Raw genomic sequence first — 21,085 nt, 5'->3', positions numbered from 1 at the left:
ACTTTTGAAAATGGAACTTGAATGCCATAAATCGTGTAGGTGCATTTGAAAATTTTACCTGTGTTCTCAAAACTTGAATTTGGATTTGAATGTTTTCTTTTTTTACCTAAAGATTATAGCAAGGTTATGCAAAATATCTGCATCTTCAAACTTATCTCAAGGGAATAATATTTCAAAATGCTTTATTAGTAGTAAAATTATGATGGCTGAGGGATATAGTGGCTGCTATAGTTAAGATTTCAGAATCATTTCTAGAGTGACTTGATCTTCATATGCTAATAATTTTCCTCATTTTGACCTTTATGCCTGAAATTTTAATGCACAATGTCTGCTTCAAAGTTAAACTTTTTGAAAAGTTTAAACAAATATATATAATCAAGTTTCACGTATGAGATGGAGAAGAAAATGCATTTTTCTGCTATTTTGTTGGTTGTGATTTGTGAAAGAGCTCTCAGTGGCTAATCATTTACATCTGAAGTTTGACATCCATTATATTCACTACATGCTTGGTGCAGTTTCTTTAATTTCTAAAATGATGGAATTATAATAGAACCTCAGAGTTATGAATACCAGAGTTACAAACTGACCAGTCATCCGTGTAGAACTGGAAATACAGTGAAACAGCAGAGACAGAAAAAAATAGCAAGTACAATATTGTGTTAATCTATCCCCTTCCCAAAAAAGGGGTGTGTGATGAGTAGCATTTTTCTTCTGCTTGGTAAAGTCTCAAAGCTGTATTAAGTCAATGTCCAGCTGTAAACTTTTGGAAGAACAGCCATAATGTTTTGTTCAGAGTTATGATAATTTCAGAGTTACAAACAACCACCATTCCTGAGGTGTCTTTAACTCTGAATTTCTGCTGTACGTTCAAAAATCATTTTGCTCGTTACCCTCCAGGTACCTGTGCCATAGAAAAGTCATATTTTAAACTAATAAGTTAAACCTCTATATAAATCTGTATATCTATATATACAAAATGAGATTTTAAAACAAATCTAATCTACTTGGGGCTTGTCTCATGACTTTCAAATTCATGTGGTTGGCAGCTATAGCATAGTGTGTTTTATAGCATAGTAGTTTTCAAAATTGCTCCAACTCAATCATACCAACATTCAAGGGAAAAAACAAGTTTTGTAGAAGTATGCTCTCCCCTTCTGTTGCTGCTTTCACCTTTAAAATACCCATTTGGGTTAAGAGAGATGGTCTTGATGTGTGCTCTTTCTGCCTTAGTTAAATCATTTGTAAAATAGGGTTAATCTTTTCACCCACCCTTGGCAAGTGCTTTAAATCCTACAGGAGAGAAAGGACTTGAAGTATTACTAATTTTATTTTGATAGATGCCATTTCAGTGGGAAAATTGAGTATATTAGGCAAAAGTTTCATGGAGAAGAACTTCCTCTGTTTTCTCCTCTGTAAGACACATAGTAAACCCTCCCCATTCATGGTGGATGTGTTCCCTGACAGCCCTGCGAATGGCGAATCTGTGAAATTGTTGGTGGGAGAGACAGAGCAAGTGCTCCATTTCTCTGTGGCTCCTGGCCACCGCAGTGAGTGCCCCACAGCTCCCAAACTCACTGCGGCGGCTGGGAGCTGTAGGGAGCTCACTGTGGTGGCTGGGAGCCCTGACCGCTGCCCCGTAACAGGTTCCCCTGAGGCAATGCCCCTTCCCCCAGATGAGAGTCAGTGGGGTGCAATGGGGGGACAGCCCAGACCATGAATACAGAAAATCATGAATAATGATTTCCCAAGTCACTTCACAAAGGCTCTGAGATAAGTGTTTGTAAAGTTACTTTGGAAATGTAAAACTTTTAATGAAGCAGAATTTTGCTAGTGACATAAATGCGTGCATCATAGAATGATAGAGCTGAAAGAGACCTCAGGAGGTCATCAAGTCCAGTCCCCTGCCCAAAGCAGGATCAATCCCAACTAAATCAACCCAGCCAGGGCTTTGTCAACAGGAGACTTAAAAACCTCTAGGGATGGAGAGTCTATCATGTCCCTAGGTAACCCATTTCAGTACTTCACCACCCTCCTGAGTTTCATTAATGATTGTTTTGGTCTTGGGTCTCAAGATTGTTTAAACATATTATGTAACAGAAAAAGGCATTTCAAATGCAGAATGCTTTCTGAAAAACACTTCATTTAGTCCACTATGAGGTTATAAAAATTGTGGTATTTGATTTTTAAATGAGTGACTATCTGTTTAATACAGATGGCTTGCACAAAATCAGGCTGAGCTATAGCGAAGATTCCACTGATGGCAGTAAACTAAATGAAGATGAGCTAATAGATTTTTCTGAAGATCAAGATAACCAGGTAAAGAAGCTAACAATTCTGCTTAAGTAACATGTATTATGGTGCCCCTTCTGAAGAACAAAAATCAGATTGTACGTGTGAAGAATGTTTAAAAGTTATATGCGAGTAGTAAATGATGTATTGTGTGAAAACTAGATCTGACACTTGTAAAGAGCATTTGTTGCTCAGTTTTAGGTGTGTACTTGCATATTAGTTGCTATAAGATTAACAATATATTATTTCAGGAAATTGGCTCAGTAAGAATGATTATGCACTGTGTATTTTTGCTTATTGACCACAGAGTATAATGATTTTGCTGAGGTTTTAAGAGAGCAGTGACTATTACTGGCCCTCAGTTCTTCTGCTTCTGTCTTCATAGCAGGTCCTGAAACCATCTACCTGCTGTTCTTTGAATGCCATTCCTTAGTAATAGACAGATTTTATAGGTAGATGTTAGTCTCTTTTTTTTATTCAATTTTAATTTGGGATTTTGAGTTTTGTTCTCTTTTCTCCACTTTCAAATCACAGCATTAGAAGAGAGTATTGGATTTAAAAAACATTGGGTCTCAGCTAGTGAAAAACATCTTTTACAACCTATTGTAGGCCCACTGTTTTGAGCTCCTGCGAGAAAGGGTATTCTTCAAGGACTTTTATATAGAGAGTATTGTCCTAACAGAAAATATACCAAGTTATCTTCCCTTAGGAGGCCATAAGAACTGAATCAGTCCTGGTGCAGTTCTTCACATCTAAAATCAAAGAATCAGAAATCTTCAAATAAGAGTCTTCTACCATTTATCTCCCTCTCCAAAAGGAGACTGAGTACAGCACATTTTGGGATTGGAGTTCTCTTAAGCAGCATTCTTCCCACCAAACCCAGCATACTGAATATCTTTTTCAAGGTTAGCATTTGTAGGGAAGGAACGTCGTGTTCAAAACCTCATGTCTAGTTGAAATCTCAATTGTTGCAGCTAAACTAAACTCATCTCTCTCAACTCATGACTTGGGCCAGGGTCTGTTGTAAGCCTTTCCCCAAACATACTCCTTATTGTCTTTCTCTCTTGTGCCCCCAAAATCATCAATAAAAAGGAAACCTTTGCTGGGAGCAGGTGATTGAAAAACATATGATATGGGTGGGCAGAGGGTCTGAACTGGGGCTATGGAGGGAGGCAGCAAGAGAATGGTATAGGCAGCCTCAGTCTCAGTCCCTGCATTTTGGGAGGAGAAGGGGGTATGTCGAATCTTCTTGTTGCAACAGTAGCTCAGTTTTCGGCCTGAATTTGAAGTTACTATTTATTCACATCTATAAGGATTTCCAGAGCTGGAATAGAAACAGGTAAGTTGAGCTAAAATATAGAGAGGCTAACTTTAGTAGAAAACTTTAAGAAGGCACAGCCATAAGTGAAATGTACTTGGACACTACTGCCAGGGAACAGTCTTGTAAATTCTCCCTCAACACACATTGCATTGTGAATTGGCTAGTTCCCTCCAAAAGATTTTCAAATAACTTTGCTGTGCTATTTCGTTTTTTGTGAAAAGCTGTCTCCTTTTCTGTAACACAAATGGTCTTTGGTGCTAGCTTCTGTTCAAAAAGCAAGAAGATTCATGTGTAATGTTGCAATATTAAAATCACATAAGGCCTCACAGAATTCTCATCTATAGAAGTTTTTGTCTTCTACAAAGGCAAAACCTTTGTACTGAAGATTGCTCTGAAGAGATATATTGGGGAATAAACTATGAATTGGAAGAGCAAATTTCTTGTAGTCTTTTTAGCTTTCCTTGCATATATAAGCAGTATAAATGTCGTCATTCATTGAAATTCAGCTTAACTTACTTGAAATATCCTAACCTGAATACTTTACTTTTGTGTTAGGTCTTTGAGTAGCAATTTCCAACCCTAGAAGGTTTATAGTCCCCTAACCCCTTAATAGAAAACTGACAAGGAATAATGTATGCTTAAAGTTGATGCAAAATTTACTGCTTATGTGTGAAGGTGGGTGGGAGCAAACTATGTTAAACTTGAGTTCTTTGCCTTGAGTAAGTGCTATAAATACCATATGTAAAATTTTAATTTGCATTCCATTTAAAAAGAAGTTAGCCTATGAACGCTCATATATATTTTGTTTTTATAGGAAGACAGCAGTGATGATGGAGGTCTTGTAGATGATAACTGTAATTCAGAGTTGGGACAGTGGCATCTGAAGCCTAATATCTGTATACAGTAAGTATAAAGATGATTTCCTGATTAGAATGAACTTCGGACTAATGCAGTATAAAGCAGAATGACAGTACTAAGTGTATGTCACTCAAATTTCACACAGCGCTACTAAGGTACTGTTTATATTTTTAGAGGGTTTCTGTATTTTGCAGTATAATCTAGTTTTAGGGTTTTCTGCAGACCTCCCTATCTACTGAAAATATATAGCTATTCCCTTTTGGTCTGGTAATAAAGAATTGCTTTTATAAGAATATGAAGATATTTTTATTTTAATAAAATGCTGATCTTCGTGATTTACTTTTTAGGCTCTAATTCAGCAGACTACTTTAGGCATGTACTTACATGCCATTCCTATTCAGGAAATTACTTAAAATTCAGCACATGCCCAAAGAGATGTTGAATGAAGGCCTTAATTGTGTCTTAGGTGTATTTTCTTTGCTCTGTTCGGAATAGTCATAACAGAAAATCTGTTACTTCTGTCATTGCTTTTCTCTAAAATATTTATTTCTATTGCAAACATGGGAAGTGAATTCCAAGAACCAGAAGGCTATGAAAAAACACATTTATTATCTGTCACTAACTTTAAGAGTATGTCTAGATTACATGCCTCTGCCGACAGAGGCATGTAAAATAGGCTACCCGACATAGTCAGTGAAGCGGGGATTTAAATACCCTCGGCTTTATTAAAATAAAAATGGCCGCCACACCGTGCTGGCTCAGTTGATCGTCAGCACAGCACGCGAGTCAAGATGCAGATCGGTCGACAAGGGAAGCCTTTGTCGACCGCTCCCTTATGCCTCATGAAATGAGGCTTACAGGAGTGGTCGACAAAGGCTTCCCTTGTCAACCAATCCGCGTCTTGACTCTCACGCTGTGCTGACGATCAACTGAGCCGGCACAGCGCAGCAGCCATTTTTATTTTAATGAAGCCGGGGATGTTTAAATTTCCGCTTCATGGACTGTCGGGTAGCCTATTTTACATGCCTCTGTCGGCAGAGGCATGTAATCTAGACGTACCCTAATAGTTCACATTGTAAATCTATATTTTTATCATTTAAAAAGTATTTATGACTTTAGAATTGGCATTGCTGCCTGTACAACTTCCCTTCTGTTCTTTTTCTATCTTTGAATCCTATTTTATGTCCTCATTCTTCCTTTGTTTCTATTATATACTACAAGAAGAAAAAACTGTGAATATATTATAATATAACACTAGCAGATGTACCCAGCGTTGCTCTGGTCCTTGACTGTAGTAATGTTTCGGTTTGTTCTTATAAATTAAAAGGAAAATGTCATGTGCTTTATTTACATGAGTGTATAGGGCAGGGGGATGGTAGAGAAGGGCTCAGAGCACGGGTTTGGGTGTGGGGGGAGCTCAGGCATGGAGTGGGGATGCAGAAGTGAGGGCAGGGAGTGGGGGAAGTGCAGGACTCGGGATGGAACTCGGAACCTGGGGAGGGGAGGGGAAGGAGCTTATTGGGTTGCCTGGACAGTGAGGGTGGTGCTGCTGAAGCGGCAGCTCATCTTTGGGGGCTGTGGCGGTGCTCTTTAGTCAATAGCTCCTTCTCCCGGTCTTGGGCTGCAGTCCCTGGTTGGTGGCTCCTCCCTGAGAGGCTGGGGTTGCGTGGGCTGGCCCCAGTTGACAGCATGATTGGAGGTAGAGTGAGGCTTGGAAAGATGGCTCTGGCTTCCAGTGGCAGCCCAGTTTTCTGCAGCCTGTCCCTGGGAAGGGGAGCAAGGCTCTGAGGGATGGCCCAGGTCTCCAGTGATACTCCCCCCTCTTCCCCACGCAAACAGCCTGTGTAGGCGCTCTGTGTGTAGGGGTGAGGCTGGGGGTACCCCAGCCAACACTCTTATCCCCTGGCCCCTGCTCCTGCAAGTGAGGCTCTGAGGATTGGCCCTGACCTCCAATGACCCTCCCCACCCTCTGGCCTGCACTGTCAAGGCAGCCTCCCAGGGCCAGTCTAAGCCTCTAATGACCCCCTTCACCTCCCCCCATGTCCTCCCAGCCTCTCCGAACCAGGAGGAGGGCAAAGGGTTTGGGGCAGGAGGGCTACTTACTTGTGTGCTTGTGGGCAAGGTTGTCTCAGACTTGCTGGCCAGTAGCCACTCCCTTGATGGCATGACTGCCTTGTGTGGACACTCTGCAAGATAGCTCTCCCCTGCGGGCTCACTGCCCTAATGACCATTCTTGTATCGTGTCCCTTGAAACAGCAACCCCTTCCTTTGCATGTTATGGAAAACTGTCCTTTTCCCAAGGCTTCCGGTTATCCTGGCACAGGCAAACTCCGACCTTGCTTTAAGTTAGGAGATGATGAAACTGCTTACCAAATTTGAGTGGGGGACGGGAAGTTCCTGAACAAATAGACACAGACACATGCACTCTAAAAAAGATTTCACAATATAGATAAAGCTTCCAATAACAAATACATATGCATTGAACTATTATGCATCATCCATAATTAATTATATTTTGTCCTATTTATATCAGCAGAAATAAAACCCAAGTTGTAAGATCTAAGTTTGAGGTGCAGTGACTTCAAGTTATGGTTTGAGATCAAATGTCCCATGTGGATGGTGATCGCTCTCTTCGAAACTGCTCCCACCCAAAATAAAAATGCATAATGTGACATGGATTACCTTTTAACACTCAGTAATTCAGTCTGTCATTAGAAATGGACACATCATTTCAAAAGCCATAAACTATTTAATATCTTCACACATAACCATAAGGGTCCCTCTTACTAACAAGATCCTTAAAAAATCATGTCAGCATCTTGGCTTACCAACAAAAATGTTTTTGGGAGTTTCATATCTTAATTAATTACAGTTTTATCTATTTCCTGAAACACAACTTTTAATATTTAAAAACCCATTGTTTAAGTAACTTATGTACAGTATCCTGAGTTTTCATGGGCAAAACCAACGTGCTCAAATGAACAGAATTTAAAAGCTGTTTAGAATTGAAAAACTCTGCAATTTACAGTTTTTACAATTACGAGACTGTTTTCATTTTACTATAAACGTGGTTAAATATTTCTGTTCTTATTGCAATAGCATGATCTATAAAAGTATAAAACACTGCAAAATTGCTTTGTATTTGAACATTGCACTTGTTTTCTGTTGTTGGGAATAGGCTGTCTGTTTGGGGACACTAATACAAGGGCAATTATCTCCCCTGGTAGCAGTGATAAGTATATGAATCAGTAACAAATGATCTAACTTTTTCAAAGAAGTATTATGTCTGACTTTCTTTTAATGACTTTTCTTTTGTTTCAGCTTCTGTTGCCAGTGATTTGAAAGTCCTTGAAACTAAATGTTCATGCAAAACTTTTTTCTGTCTTTAGGCTCACTTAGTGAGTTGAAGATGATTGGATTTTTTTCCCTAGAGATGGGAAATGTGTGTTTTTAAGTGCAGCCATTTATTATGCCATTTTACTGACTTAAAACTTAGAGTAGTAAGTGAGTTTCTTCTTCGAGTGCTTGCTCATATTCATTCCAAGCCGGTGCGTGTGCACAGTTGCAGGAAGGTTTTTCTCCTAGTGGTACCCATTGGATCAGCAGTGGAGCCCCCCTTGCTCCTTCTTGGAGTTGTGCTGCATATAGGGCCCTGCTGACCGACCTTTCCAGTTCCTTCTTACTGCCGTGATGGTCATGGGAACTTTTTGTGTCTCATCTTCACAAGTGAAGATCTCTCATCTTCTTTTGTCTTTCATCTTCACATCTTCTCTAGCACAGTTTAAATATTTGAAGAAATAGTTTTTAATATAATTTAGAAGTAATTTTATGCTTAGCTTACAGTTAGAACATTGGGTTACTGGGGTAACTCCCATTTTCTCCTTACCATTCCTGGGTCCAGGACATGCCTCAGCTCCAGGGAGTTAAACTGTGTGGGTTTGCCAGAAGGCTGTGCCAACGGGCAACCTTCACACAGCTTGTTTGAAGTGCCTGTGGGAGTCCCATCAAATGGACAGCTTTAAAATCTGACAAAGTTTCCTCCTTCACACCCAAAGGGAAAGGGACCACAAGTTGAAGCTGCAACTAATGAATGCAGCTGTCTCCCTTCATTCTGAGTCAAGCCCCATGGATACAGAATCAAATCCCTCTACATTGGTGCATAGTACACGTACTTTGATTCACGACGTAGTGCTGAGGAAGGACTCTGAAGTCAGAAATGTTCGGCAATGACACACCCCAGCACTCTAAAGGCCACTGCACGAGAGCAATTGCAGCACTAGTCAGTCTACTGCAGTGTTTCTCAATCTTTTTTTATAAGGTACCCCTTTAAAAAAAGAAAAAATAAGTACCCCCAGTACCTACAGTTTTCAAACACACATTTTTTCTACCATTACAACATGTTTGTTTAAACAACTTAATCGTAGTGGGTGATGAAAGTACAAAAATAATAAAGCACAGCCAAACTTAAAACACAAATTCAGTTTTCTCCAAATTTCACTTGTGTTGCCATACCTCCCAGACTTCTCTTGTGTACCCCTAAGGGTACTCATACCGCTGGTTGAGAAACACTACTGTACCAAGAAAAAAGCACAGGAAGACTGATGGGGCACTCCCCACCCTTTACCCTCCCCCCCCCCAAGCAGCAGAGAAGGAGCCACCTAATAGAGCACAAACTATACTGGGCCATCCTCCCTCCTGCTCAAGAGCCAGCATGATCAACTCTGGGCCTGATGCCAGGCCCATCAAGTCCAGCACCACCAGAGGAGACCCAGGACCTTTCATCTACACTGGAGACTTTCAAGGCAGCCTGGGATCTTATAGCCCTGACTGGTCCTCACTCGCCCAAGTGTTAAAGGACTCTGGCCCCAATATCTCCAGCACTACAGAGACCATTGGTATAATCCAAGGGTAAGTCTGCTATGACTCAGCACTGATTCCCATCTCCCAGATACTGATTCCCGGCACAGACAGACATGGTGGTGCTGTGGTCTCCACGCTCACTTTCTCGAAGTCTGAATCAAATGTGGACTCCTATGCATCCTGATGGAGCCAACATTGCAGTCCCCAGCAATCATGCTCTGTGGGGATAGCACAGACCTTCCCCACAATGTAGTGGCTGGCACAATGGCAGGTCCCAGCCCAGATGCTGGCGCAGTGGCCTTTCTGGACCTTGTGGGTGTATTATCAGTCCCAGGGTTTGGTCTCTGAATGTTTCTTTTCGGTTGCATTTGAGAGAGAAGTGGCATCCAGAACCTGGGACCCTTCTCTGGCATAAGCCACAGCTGCAACCACTAGCACTAACACTGATACCGTGCCCAGCACTGGCATTGTGATCAACATTGCACCTGGTGCGACCCTGCAGCACTGGTACAACCTCTTCACCCACACTACAGCCAGTGCTACCGAAAATACCGAGGTAGTAGCCATGATAAGCATTGAGGCAGAAACTGATTTGGCGAGGAATGACAGTGGTTTGAAAAGCCAGGAGGGACCCTTCCTGCCTTAGGCCTCCTCATCGTCACTAGATGAAGCAAGGGCACGAACACCCTCCGATCCTCCTTATCCTGACATTAGATCCTATCTCTGTCTCCTACGATGGGTCACGTAGAATCTGGGCATCCAGATGGAGAAGGTCAAGAGGTATTGGAACCAATGGTGGACATTTTATCCTGAGCGGGTCCCTCCATGGTGGCATTGCCACTGATCAAAATTATACAAAACATAAAGGAAAACATAAACTCCGTGGAAAATGCCAGCTTCTCTAGCCTCCATAGCAAAAGGGGTTGAGAGGAAAAATTTTGTGCCCTCGAAAGGCTATGAATTTTTGTTCACCCACCCCCCACAGACATTGGCTGCGTCAGCCATGAATGAGAGTGGGAGGCAAGGTCAGCTGGGACCTACTCCTCGAGCTAAGGACACAAAAACTGGATCTCTTTGGGAGGAAATCATATCCATGGAGGGCTCCAGTTTTGCATTGCAAATCAACAGGCATTACTTAGCCACTATAAATTCAAATAATGGGATACAATGTCCATATTCTTAGACCTGGTCCCATCAAACTCTAAATCCAAATTTTTTACCTTGGTGGGTGTGGGTGAGGGTAAGGCTGTCACCAAGACATCACTGCAAGTTGCACTAGACTCGACAGATTCTGCAATGTGTGCATCATTGTTTCTGGCTGCAGACCTCCCTGGGGAAATCCAACAGAACATTCAAGACCTTCCATTTGATGGCAGTATGCTATTCTCAGGGAATACAGACTCAAAGCTACAAAGTTTAAAGACTCCTGAGCCACTCGCGATTGTTGTGGCTGCATATTCCAGCAACCCAGCATAGACATGGCCTCAGTCCATGCCACAACTATTACCAGGGCCATAATTGCAACAGTCAACTCAGAACTGTAATTGCCAGGCCCAACCTCTGAACAACTGGGGATTGGGCTTGTCCAGGCTTTTTGAAGGCATGCCCAAGGACAATTTATCAACCAACCATCCAGATCCTTCTTTGCCTTTTTTGGCACTTTTTTTTGTATCCATTTCTACTGGGCATGGCACCAACTCACTTCAGATTTTTGAGTTCTCTATACTGTAGAAATTGGATACACTCTCCAATTCTCTCTCCTCCACCCCATTTCTCCATCCTTCTTTAGGGACCCTTCTTACTAGCAACTCCTTATAAAGAAGGCACAAGCCCTCCTATCAGTAGGGGCTCTACTCTTGTACTTCCTAATACCGAAAGGAAAAAAAGTGAGAGGGGGCTCAGACCTCTTCCGAACTCTGCACAAGTTCAGCCTAAAGATTCAGTTGGTCTTTCTGGCCTCCATTTTCCCACCCTTGGATATGGGCAATTGGTATGCAGCTCTCCGTTTGAAGTAAGCCTGCTTCTACACTTTCTGTAATCCCTCCCCACAGGCATTCATAGTGGGAGGAACTCGCTACAGATTCTCAGAGTTTTTATTCAGCCTATCATCTGCTTCTTTGGTTTTCACAAAATGCATGTCTATCATAGCTGTCTTCCTACAGAAAAAGCCAGTCCATGCGTTTCCATATGTATGCAACTGGTTGGTGAAGGGCTTTTCCAGAATGCAAGTGGATCAGTAGGTCGACCTGATAAGATACACTTTCAGCTCACTGGGCCTCCTATTAAATACTGAAAAGTCAACCCCCTGCTCAGATAATAGGCGTTCATAAGGGCGCTGTTAGACTCAAGGCAGACTACAGTGTTTCTTCCTCATTCCTGCTTTCAAGCTACTTACAACATCCTCTAGGATCTCAAACAATTCTCTACAACTACAGCCAATAATTGCTTGAAACTCCTGGGATACATAATGTCATCCACATATGTGGTGCAACATGTGAAGCTCTGACTCATACCTCCTCTATGCTTGGCTACTATCCAACTGAGCAAATGCAGCCTACTAGACAAGCTAGTCATACTTTGACCATTCAGTTCTCTCTAATAATGGCTCAATCTTTGTGCGGTGTGAGCAGGGCTCACTTTATCTAGACCACACCCAATATTGTCTGGTTACCAATGTCTCAGACATGAGGTTGGGAGCTCCCCTGGGAGAGCACAGAATTGAAGGCCTCTGGTTTCCAGAGAAGTTGCTGCTTCACATCAACCTTAGAGAGCTGAAAGCAGTTTATCTAGCATGCCAGGCCTTCTAGCCTCATCTGGAGGGCAAATGCATACCAGTCCTGACCAACAATACAGTAGTGATGTTTTATATAAAACAGGGTGGAACATGCTTCTCTTCCCTATGCCAGGAAGGCCTCAAGCTCTATATAACACAGTCAATACTTCTGGAATTCTCTTACTTTCTCAGGGGTTAGAAGGAGCTAGCGACCATCTCAGTAAACACTTCAATATTACAAGTAGTCAGTTCACCTAGACATAATATACAGTGTTTTCCAGTGCTCAAGAGTTGCCAGAGTCAACTTGTTCACTCCAAGGGGCAACAGGAAGTACCTGCAATTCTGCTTTTTCTTGAACCACACAGCTCAGGCTCAACGGCAGACCTATTTCTTCTCCCATGAAAAAACTACATCTTTTGTGCATTCCCTCCTGTTTGCTCATTCACGAGATCCAGAGTGACACAATCTTGGTGACCCTGGTGGCATCAGGCAGGCAGTGTCAGCCTGGCAGGTACATCATGCTATTGGAACTATCAGTGAGATGAGCTTGCCATTGATTCCAGACCTCATTACTTAAAATCACGGCCGGCTATAGCATACCAGTCTTCAGTCTTTCCTCTTCATGGCTTGGAAGCTATGTGGCTGAATTCATGCAAATTAACCAGCTCCATCAGGACTACTGCTTAGCCAAGTGGAAGAGATTCTTGATTTGATATTAGCAGAGCCATATCCCTCCAAACTTTGGTTCCCTTGATTTGGTGTTACCTACTAAAGTTGAAACAATAGGGCATGTCACACTTGTCAACAAAGGTCACCTGGCTGCTGTCTTGTCTTTTCACTCAGGAGAGTCTGGCCTCTCAATTTCTCTCCCAACTCCACGATTCGGTGTTTTCCTATAGGATTCTAATTGGAATTGATATGAACAGGGACTCAAAGAAAAACAGTTAACTGCCTTTTGTAAGCATCGTTCTTGGAGATGTGTTGCTCATATCCATCTACTTTTCCCTCTGTCAGAGTAATCCAGAAAGAAGGAATTAGAGAGATGGCAAGTGAGTGTGGATATGAAGGGAGCTCTATAACTGACTCAATGGGTATTGCTAAGGGAAATGCCTTCTGGCAACTGTGCACATGGCACGCGCGCACACACTAGTTTGGAATGGATATGATCAGTACATCTTGAGAAACAATCGTTCTGTCAGAACAGTCGTTCTGAAATATTTGATTATTTTACTGATAAAGAGAATACTGTCATCTTGATACACACCATATATAAATGTGTAAATTAAATTATTAATTGCATTTCTGTTGCAGTTTTCTGACGTTCCAATCTTGTTTGCTGTTTTCTTAAAGGACATTAACTTGAAAATAGTCAATTTAAAAAAAAAAAAAAAAAAGTTTAGTAGTATCAGAGAACAAAACCACTCTGGAATCTTGGAGATTTACAGGTGTTTTTTTTATTTTAAATGCCCTCTTTTTCCCTATTGCTAAATGAAAGACCCACACAAAATACAAAACTCATAAAAGCCTTGAGCCACATACTTCATTTTTAGGATGCATGTAGTATCTATCATTAATTTCAATGGGCTAACAACTGAAATTAAGAACATGCTTAAAGATCTGATGTTTCACTTAAATGACTGCACAAGAAGATATGAGTGATTCTGATTTTATAGTTTTGTCAAAGGCCCAGAGAAACACACTGGAAGAATTGAGTATGTTTTCTCTGCTGTTTCAGTGAGAGTATCTTTAGGTCTTATGTGTAACAATGGGTATGTCCGTGCTGCAAACAAAAACCTGTGGCACCAAGTCTCAGAGCCTGGATCAGTTTATTCAGGCTCTGGGGCTAGAAATAGCAGTGTAGACATTCCTGTTTCGACTGGTGCTTTGACTGAAATTAGTGAGGGGAGAGCATTTCCAAGCCTGGGCTTCAGCCTGAATGGTAACATCTACACTGCTATTGTTAGCCCAGCATTCCAGACATGCAAACCTGAGTCAGTTCATCCAGGCTCTGAGACTTGGTGCCACAGGTTTTTCTTTGCAGGAAGATCTAACTTATAAATACATAATTTTCAGATACAATGTGATTCTTTTAAACTGACCATTTTAAATAACTACTGAAGCCTTCTAGACTTAGTGAAGTGTTAAATCTAGAGATAATTTATTTTCCATTTAAACTAATTTCAGAGCTAGTTGTAATATAACTTTGTGCTTTTCTACTTGTTCAAAAAAAACCTCCTCAATACTTCCTAGAGTTTAAAAAAACCCTTTTTTATTCTTAGGCCCTGTATTCTGCTTATGGACTCCCTGAGAGGCCCTTCTCGGTCAAACGTTGTGAAAATACTACGGGAGTAAGTTCTGCACCTGTAATTCCATTTTTGTCAAAAGTTGCAGCATTCCACAAGAAAAAATAAGCCTTGATTTCTAAACATCTTTTGTCACAGATATTTGGAAGTCGAATGGGAAGTCAGAAAAGGTAGTAAAAGAAGTTTCTCCAAAGATGTCATGAAAGGCTCCAATCCAAAAGTGCCACAACAGAACAACTTCAGTGATTGTGGAGTGTATGTACTGCAATATGTGGAAAGCTTTTTTGAGGTAAGTTTACTTCTGTCATAGTTTTTATTTTGTATCCTGCATTAGTTCAATAAAACCTAGTATAAAGAATGGGAAGCATAGCAAGATTTATGGGTGTTTTTAAAATAAGTTTGTAAGGTGAAACAAATCCATTCTGGAAAATATAATGTTTCTTATATTTAATGATGACACAGAAGTCAGTCAATGTACAGTTTAGACAATATGGATGTTACTGAGGAAAACATTAAGAAAAATATGTAATGTTTTCCATTGCTTTGCACACTGTAAACATTTTTAAATTATACATTCTTCGACATAGTTTTAACTGAGCCTTGTAAATCAGTTCTGCTTTAAACACTGAAGATATTTTTAACAACATTTTGGCAACCTAGTAAATGTATCTAATTTTTTAGGACTTTTTTCTTCTAATCATGTAGGAAATAGGGTTCTGAATATATTCAGTAACTTTTAACTTCTCACTGCACTACAATTTAAGAAGCTCGGGCACCTGCATGTGTAGTTAAATTACTGAATTGATACTAGATAAGAACCCAAATCCTTTTTTTATATTGAAATAAATCAGTACAACTTTCATTATTTCCATAGGACCAGAATTTTACTTTGATAAACTTCTGTTCTTCTAATTGATAAACTATATATTTTATTACTTTTCCCTTCAACGTAGAGTCTCATACACACTTTGCTGGGAACTAACTTGGGAATGTGTCAGGCAAGGACTGCCTTCATGATACGTTCCCTCATTCCATAAATCTGCACTTAAAGGCTACTAGGCGTTCCAATTCTTTATATGATAAAGGAGTTAGGAGGCAACCAAGTTCTGTTCACATTTTCAACCTATTCACATTGCAGAATAGTTCCTAAGTTATTTCTCCCTATTTAGTAGGGCAAGATGACTTCTGAAGATATTGTCAACCAGGGATGCTCCTTGCCTCTGGCAGATCCCCTGTTACCCACTGCAGAAAATAACATATAGGGGAGAATTTGGCTCTTAATCTGTATTAGATGCACAGTCATCAAATAATTTGAGTTGATAAATAGTCCAGTCAATTTTGGTTACTAATCTATTTGAAAATTACAGAAAAGTTTGAATAATTTTTTCAGCTACCATGAAAATGGCTGAAATAAAATTTAAAAATTATGTTTATGGTAAAACTGGGGTTACTAAAACAATAAAGGAAAAGAAATAGAGGAAGGGAAGTAGCTCCAGAATGGTAACTTTCACTTTTCTCCCTTAAACGCTGATTTTTTTTTCAAATGCATCTCATGTTTAAAAAGCAATCTTATATGTTTTGAAAGTAAAACTGCTTTGACCTACAGTTAATATAATTAATTAGTAAATATGAGGTACCTCTTTCTTATGATAAAAAGTAATTACATCTGATCATATATTAATCTTCAAAATAAAAGTAAAATGTTTTTCAGTTATCAGATGCATTGCAGTTGTAGCTGTGTCAGTCCCAGGGTATTAGAGAGAAAAAAAGTGAGAGGTAATATACTTACAGGACCAACTTCTGTTGATGAGAGGGATTTCAAGACTCATATATTGATTTGTGAGTTCTAGAATGTGCCATGGAAATGTGAATTAGTGTATGAACATTTTATAGTAATCGTCCCAGGTTGCAATTTGGTCACATCTCTTAAAACATCATCAGTCTAAACAGTAAAATATGCTGTGAGAAAGTGAGAATTCTCCAGTGAGAAAAGTGATACTATAGGAAGTGGTGCGGCCAGTGCCGGACCGAGCCAAAGTTGCGCCCCGGGCAGTAGGCGCGCAATGCATGTGCTGCCCAGCCCTGGGCGCACAGTGCATGTGCAGTGCCCCTTAGTACTGCGCATCAGGCTCCCCCCATAGGTTGACGCCCCAGGAAACTGCCTGGCTAGCCGCCTGCATTTAATCCGGCCCTGGGTGCGGCTGACTTAAATAGGGTATATACTTTTCTCTGAGCTGTTTAAAGCAGTGCACAGCATGATGGTAAGGAGCACTGTGCTGCTGAAGGGGCTGTCTTTCAGATGAAATGTAATATCGAAGTCCCTGATGATTATGGTCATTAAAGTGATAGAAATGTAGCTGTGTTAGACTGGTGTAGCTGAAACAAAATACAGGACTATGTAGCACTTGAAAGACTAACAAGAAGGTTCATTAGATGATGAGCTTTCGTGGGCCAGACCCACTTCCTCAGATACTATATGGTCATTAAAGACATTAATAGGTTATTAACCCAAGTATCATGACCAAATTCTAGTTTGGATTATTATATTCAACCTACCAACATTTTCCATCAGAATGATTATATGGTTTGCTTTGTGTTCAAGATTCTTAGCGTTATTTTTTACAGTACTGATATGAAAGCAAGGTATGTGTCCAAAACACTTGGCAATCTAAATACAACTATTTATGTAACTTGTGTGCCTAACTGAAGCAGTGTGACTGAATGAACGTTAATATATGTCAGGTTACTTCATGGTTTATTTTAATTTAAGAAGTGGGGGGGTGTAAAACAAAAATGCATTTCCTCATGCCTGAAGAGGAGGGAGGAAGGAATGTGGGAGGTTTTTTTCCTGTGGTGGATGGAGTGATTCCTTTACCAAATTATCTATAAAGTGTTCTGAGCTCTTTTTTAGGTGCAGGCACTAGTTTACATTTATAAATAGTTCTCTGTCATTTGCAACTTTCTAAAATGCCTATAAAATTTGATGTTGGTTATTAAACACTCATTTACAGATCATGTAGACAAATACCATTTTGAGAAATCTAGTTCCCCAAAATAACTGTAGAGATTCCTTTGTTACTCATTAGAGAGAGAATATTTTGGTGACAATTTCAGATTCTTAATTGCATTGTCTTGTATTAATGTCAGTGTCTTAGGTAAAGATTGTTATAATACTTATCTGAACTCTTTCCAGAATCCCATTCTCAATTTTGAGCTACCAATGAACTTAACAGACTGGTTTCCACGCCCCAGAATGAAAACTAAACGAGAAGAAATAAGAAACATAATCCTGAAATTGCAGGAACAGCAGAACAAAGAAAAGAGGGGACAAAAGGACCTAAGTTCAACAGAGGGATCTTTGCAGGAAGGAACAGAACAATTTATCAACAATAGCTCAGACTAAATATTACGTCTGTTGCATGTTAGCTCCTCAGTCAAAAACTGAAATATATTTTATCTTTGTCTACCCAGACTAAAGAATTGGAGTATTCTCTGCTCAAAAATTATTTGGGAATGTTAATGCCTGTATAAATGTGTGTCATAAAAAATACATTCCCAAAAAGATATGTATTAAGTAAACAAGATTGTATATATGTTAATGAGGCCAACTTTTTCAGCATTTGTAATTAATTTTTTTCACTTGTTAGAAAGCTTTTGTTATGTATTTCTGTTAATAGAACTTAAATAGCTACTTCTAAGCATAAAGCAAATAAAGAAAATATTTATAGGATGAAATGGTTAACTTTTTTTTCAGTAAAATTGTCATGTAATATATAGGGAATGATCTCGTAGCAAGATAATTCATATTTTGACCTTCACATTTTCCCTTATAAGATTATTCTGCTTGATCTACAAATAATATGAGCATATGTCAAATGCACTGTGGCCCCAGAGATAGAAATTCATATCCTCAGAAACAGTATCCAAATGTAAGCAATGTAATAGTTGAATAGGAATGCTTTGGATATGGGGCCGTGAGAAGATACACATTGCTGTTTAAAAGAGAAAAAAGACAGTTGCTCTTTGACCAGAGATTACAATTCAAGCAGTATTATAATAGTTTAAAATAAAGTGATCTTGAGTGATGCTATTAAATCATATTTTGTGGATTCCAATTGTTGTACAGTTGTATTTTGAAACTTCCCTCTCTATCAAATTGTATTTTTGGTAAGTGTACTTGAAATAGAAGATTGCCCACATTACATTTTCTATGTTACAATTCTGAATGTCACATTCATGTGTGCTTTATTTAAGTAATGAACATTTGCAAATGTACGATTACTTTTTTTGTAATGTCCACACCAAAAAAAAAAAAACCAAAATATCAGTGTTCATTGCTTGCTTATTTGTTTGTTCTTGATTCTAGATAGCATCAGATTAAGCTGTTGGAAATAATTTGTTTATTTGGATATTTTCACAGTATAATCTAATTGTAAACAATATGAAAGAACAGCCTTATAATACCATCATTTCTTATAGTATAGAATGAAGCCACTACCTTGCAAGCCCTTTAAACATTAACAAGGTTTTGTTATGCAAAGGAGAGAATAAGAACTTTTGTTGCAATGGTTTTGTATAATTCAATCTTTCCTTAACATTAATATATATATAGGGAGGGAGATATTGCCCCTTCCATTTAAAAAAAATATTTGCAAGAGAGACAGGAAAACAAAGGTTCCTCCCTCCATCCTACTCCAGTGTTTTCTCCACATTTTTTGGTAAATGTTATTTGCTTCTCCTTTTCCAGTTGTCAAAGATCTGGGGAATTCAGCCTCCAAGCATGTGAATCGGCTTGAGGCTCTGGACCATTAGCAAACAAAATTGTGGATGCAAAGATTTTCACACACTTGACCTGACAGAATAGCTGCAAATTACTTGCCCTGCACAGATCGCGGTCTTTGGTGAACCTACCCTTCAAATAGTGTTTCTCATGATTGCACATGGAATGTGTGTGGGGCGGGGGGGGAGATTCTGTACATTTTTCCCCACCTCTTCTCTCCATGAATGAATTCTGAATCACAGAGGGGCATGAGAAAATGTGGGTGCTACTGACATATGTTCAGTAAACAGAGATTTTCCTTTGCATACAAGTGTGGTGTAAGGCCTCTTATGCATAATATTAAATATATGATGCATTTAACTGTAGTCATGTCCTGCATTCTTGTCTGGGAAAATCTACAATAAAAATAGGGTCAAAAAGAAGATAGGAGGGATGAGAAGATGATAATCAAAGTGAAACTAAAAATTAGAATATTTACTTATTCAAATTTGGGATGTAAATATTTGTCAAATTAATTGTAATCAGTTAAATGATTAAAACTAAATGATTTAACTTGTTAATAGTTGGTGGCCAGAGCAGCTGCAACTGGGCTCCCACCTAGTCTGTGGGGGCTGTTCTAGGTTCAGCTTGCCCACTGGAGATGAGGCTGGGACCACTCCAATGTGGTTGTGGTTTGGGTCCTGCCCTCCAGCCAGGGTGCCACCTACCTGCCACACGGTCCTGCCTGCCATCCTGATGCAGCCAGAGTTGATCTGGTCTGGTGAGGCTTACAGTCCACTGAGCTTGGGAAAAGTCCAATTTACCAGTTACCCTGTAAAAATTCTGGTAAGCCTAATGCTTACCAAGTCACTGGTTAAACTTTTACATTCCTAATGCAAGTAAAATCAAAGATACAGGAGAGAAAAATTGATACCAATGTACTTGCAAATGGAAAACATTTTATTCCTTCTCAATCCAGTCTTCCTCCCATTTTTCCCTAGTGAAAGATTTGAATTATATGTAATATATCCTTGCATGATCAATATAACAGTTTTTTTTAAATAATTGTGGTACAACTTTCAGGGTTTCTGATACTTTAAATCTATTTTCATTCTTTTGCTAGGAATGGCCTAGTACTTTATTATTTTTCCCATTTGGGATTTGAGGAATAAACATGTTAGATTTATCATTTTGATGTTAAGTCTTGAGATCTTGAGTGATGCAGCAACCTAATACATGTGTTTAATATAGAAAAGCCTTTATTTTTTTAATAAAATGTGATAATAGAAAAATACAGAATTAGAAATTGACTTATTTAAAACACTTTTCTTGAATCAGATTATAGAAACTTAAGTATGTTTGTTTTAGGCAATTATGTGTTTTGATAGCTTAAGAAGAAAATTAGATCTTCTATCATGGATCATTTGGGACCAGTCTTTTACAAAAGTTGGAGCAAAGATGGAAAACGTAACTATCCATTTTAGTTATGCATGTGTGTCATATATAAAAATTGAAGTTTTAGATACATATTTTAAAATGTGATAAAATTTAGTATTACAAATATTTTTCAAAACTAGCATAACCCAGTTGTTCAGTGAAAGCTATCAGGTACCTGACTAATTAGATGTAACTGTTGTATCAGCTTTCATGTTGGATAGAATAACAGTTAAGAATTCTTATAAGAGTTTTAGATTACTTAGCATAAAAAATTCATGCCTCTGTGCTAAACATTTGGTGGATAATGTCAAAAGTAAACATGACATTTAAGTAATCCCTGATGACATTCTTAGTTTTCTTGCTTAAGTAGCTACTCTGATGTGCACATGCACACACCTTTTAAGAGCACCAAAAATTGATAAAATGAGTTTTGTTAATCTGCTGTAGGGAAAAATGGCCACACAATTACCTTGATCTGGAAATT

At 39.3% G+C, this 21,085-nt stretch overlaps 1 protein-coding gene across 11 annotated transcripts in view; it reads left to right on the top strand.

The window, feature by feature from the left end:
- SENP6 (SUMO specific peptidase 6) overlaps positions 1-18,749 on the top strand; it is a 178,040-nt gene extending 159,291 nt beyond the window's left edge. For all 11 annotated transcript variants that reach the window (XM_075923799.1, XM_075923801.1, XM_006131959.4 and 8 more), the window contains 5 exons: positions 2,213-2,316; positions 4,425-4,513; positions 14,382-14,450; positions 14,544-14,694; positions 17,599-18,749. In XM_075923799.1, the coding sequence (XP_075779914.1) occupies positions 2,213-2,316; positions 4,425-4,513; positions 14,382-14,450; positions 14,544-14,694; positions 17,599-17,808 (623 nt within the window). In that variant the 3' untranslated portion in view covers positions 17,809-18,749. The remainder of the gene's footprint in view (positions 1-2,212; positions 2,317-4,424; positions 4,514-14,381; positions 14,451-14,543; positions 14,695-17,598) is intronic.
- Positions 18,750-21,085: the final 2,336 nt, after the last annotated feature.

Source organism: Pelodiscus sinensis, chromosome 3, assembly GCF_049634645.1.
Source record: "Pelodiscus sinensis isolate JC-2024 chromosome 3, ASM4963464v1, whole genome shotgun sequence".
Classification (NCBI taxonomy): Eukaryota; Metazoa; Chordata; order Testudines; family Trionychidae; genus Pelodiscus; species Pelodiscus sinensis.
Note: the sequence above shows the minus strand (reverse complement) of the source record. Positions and strands in the feature narration are given on the sequence as shown.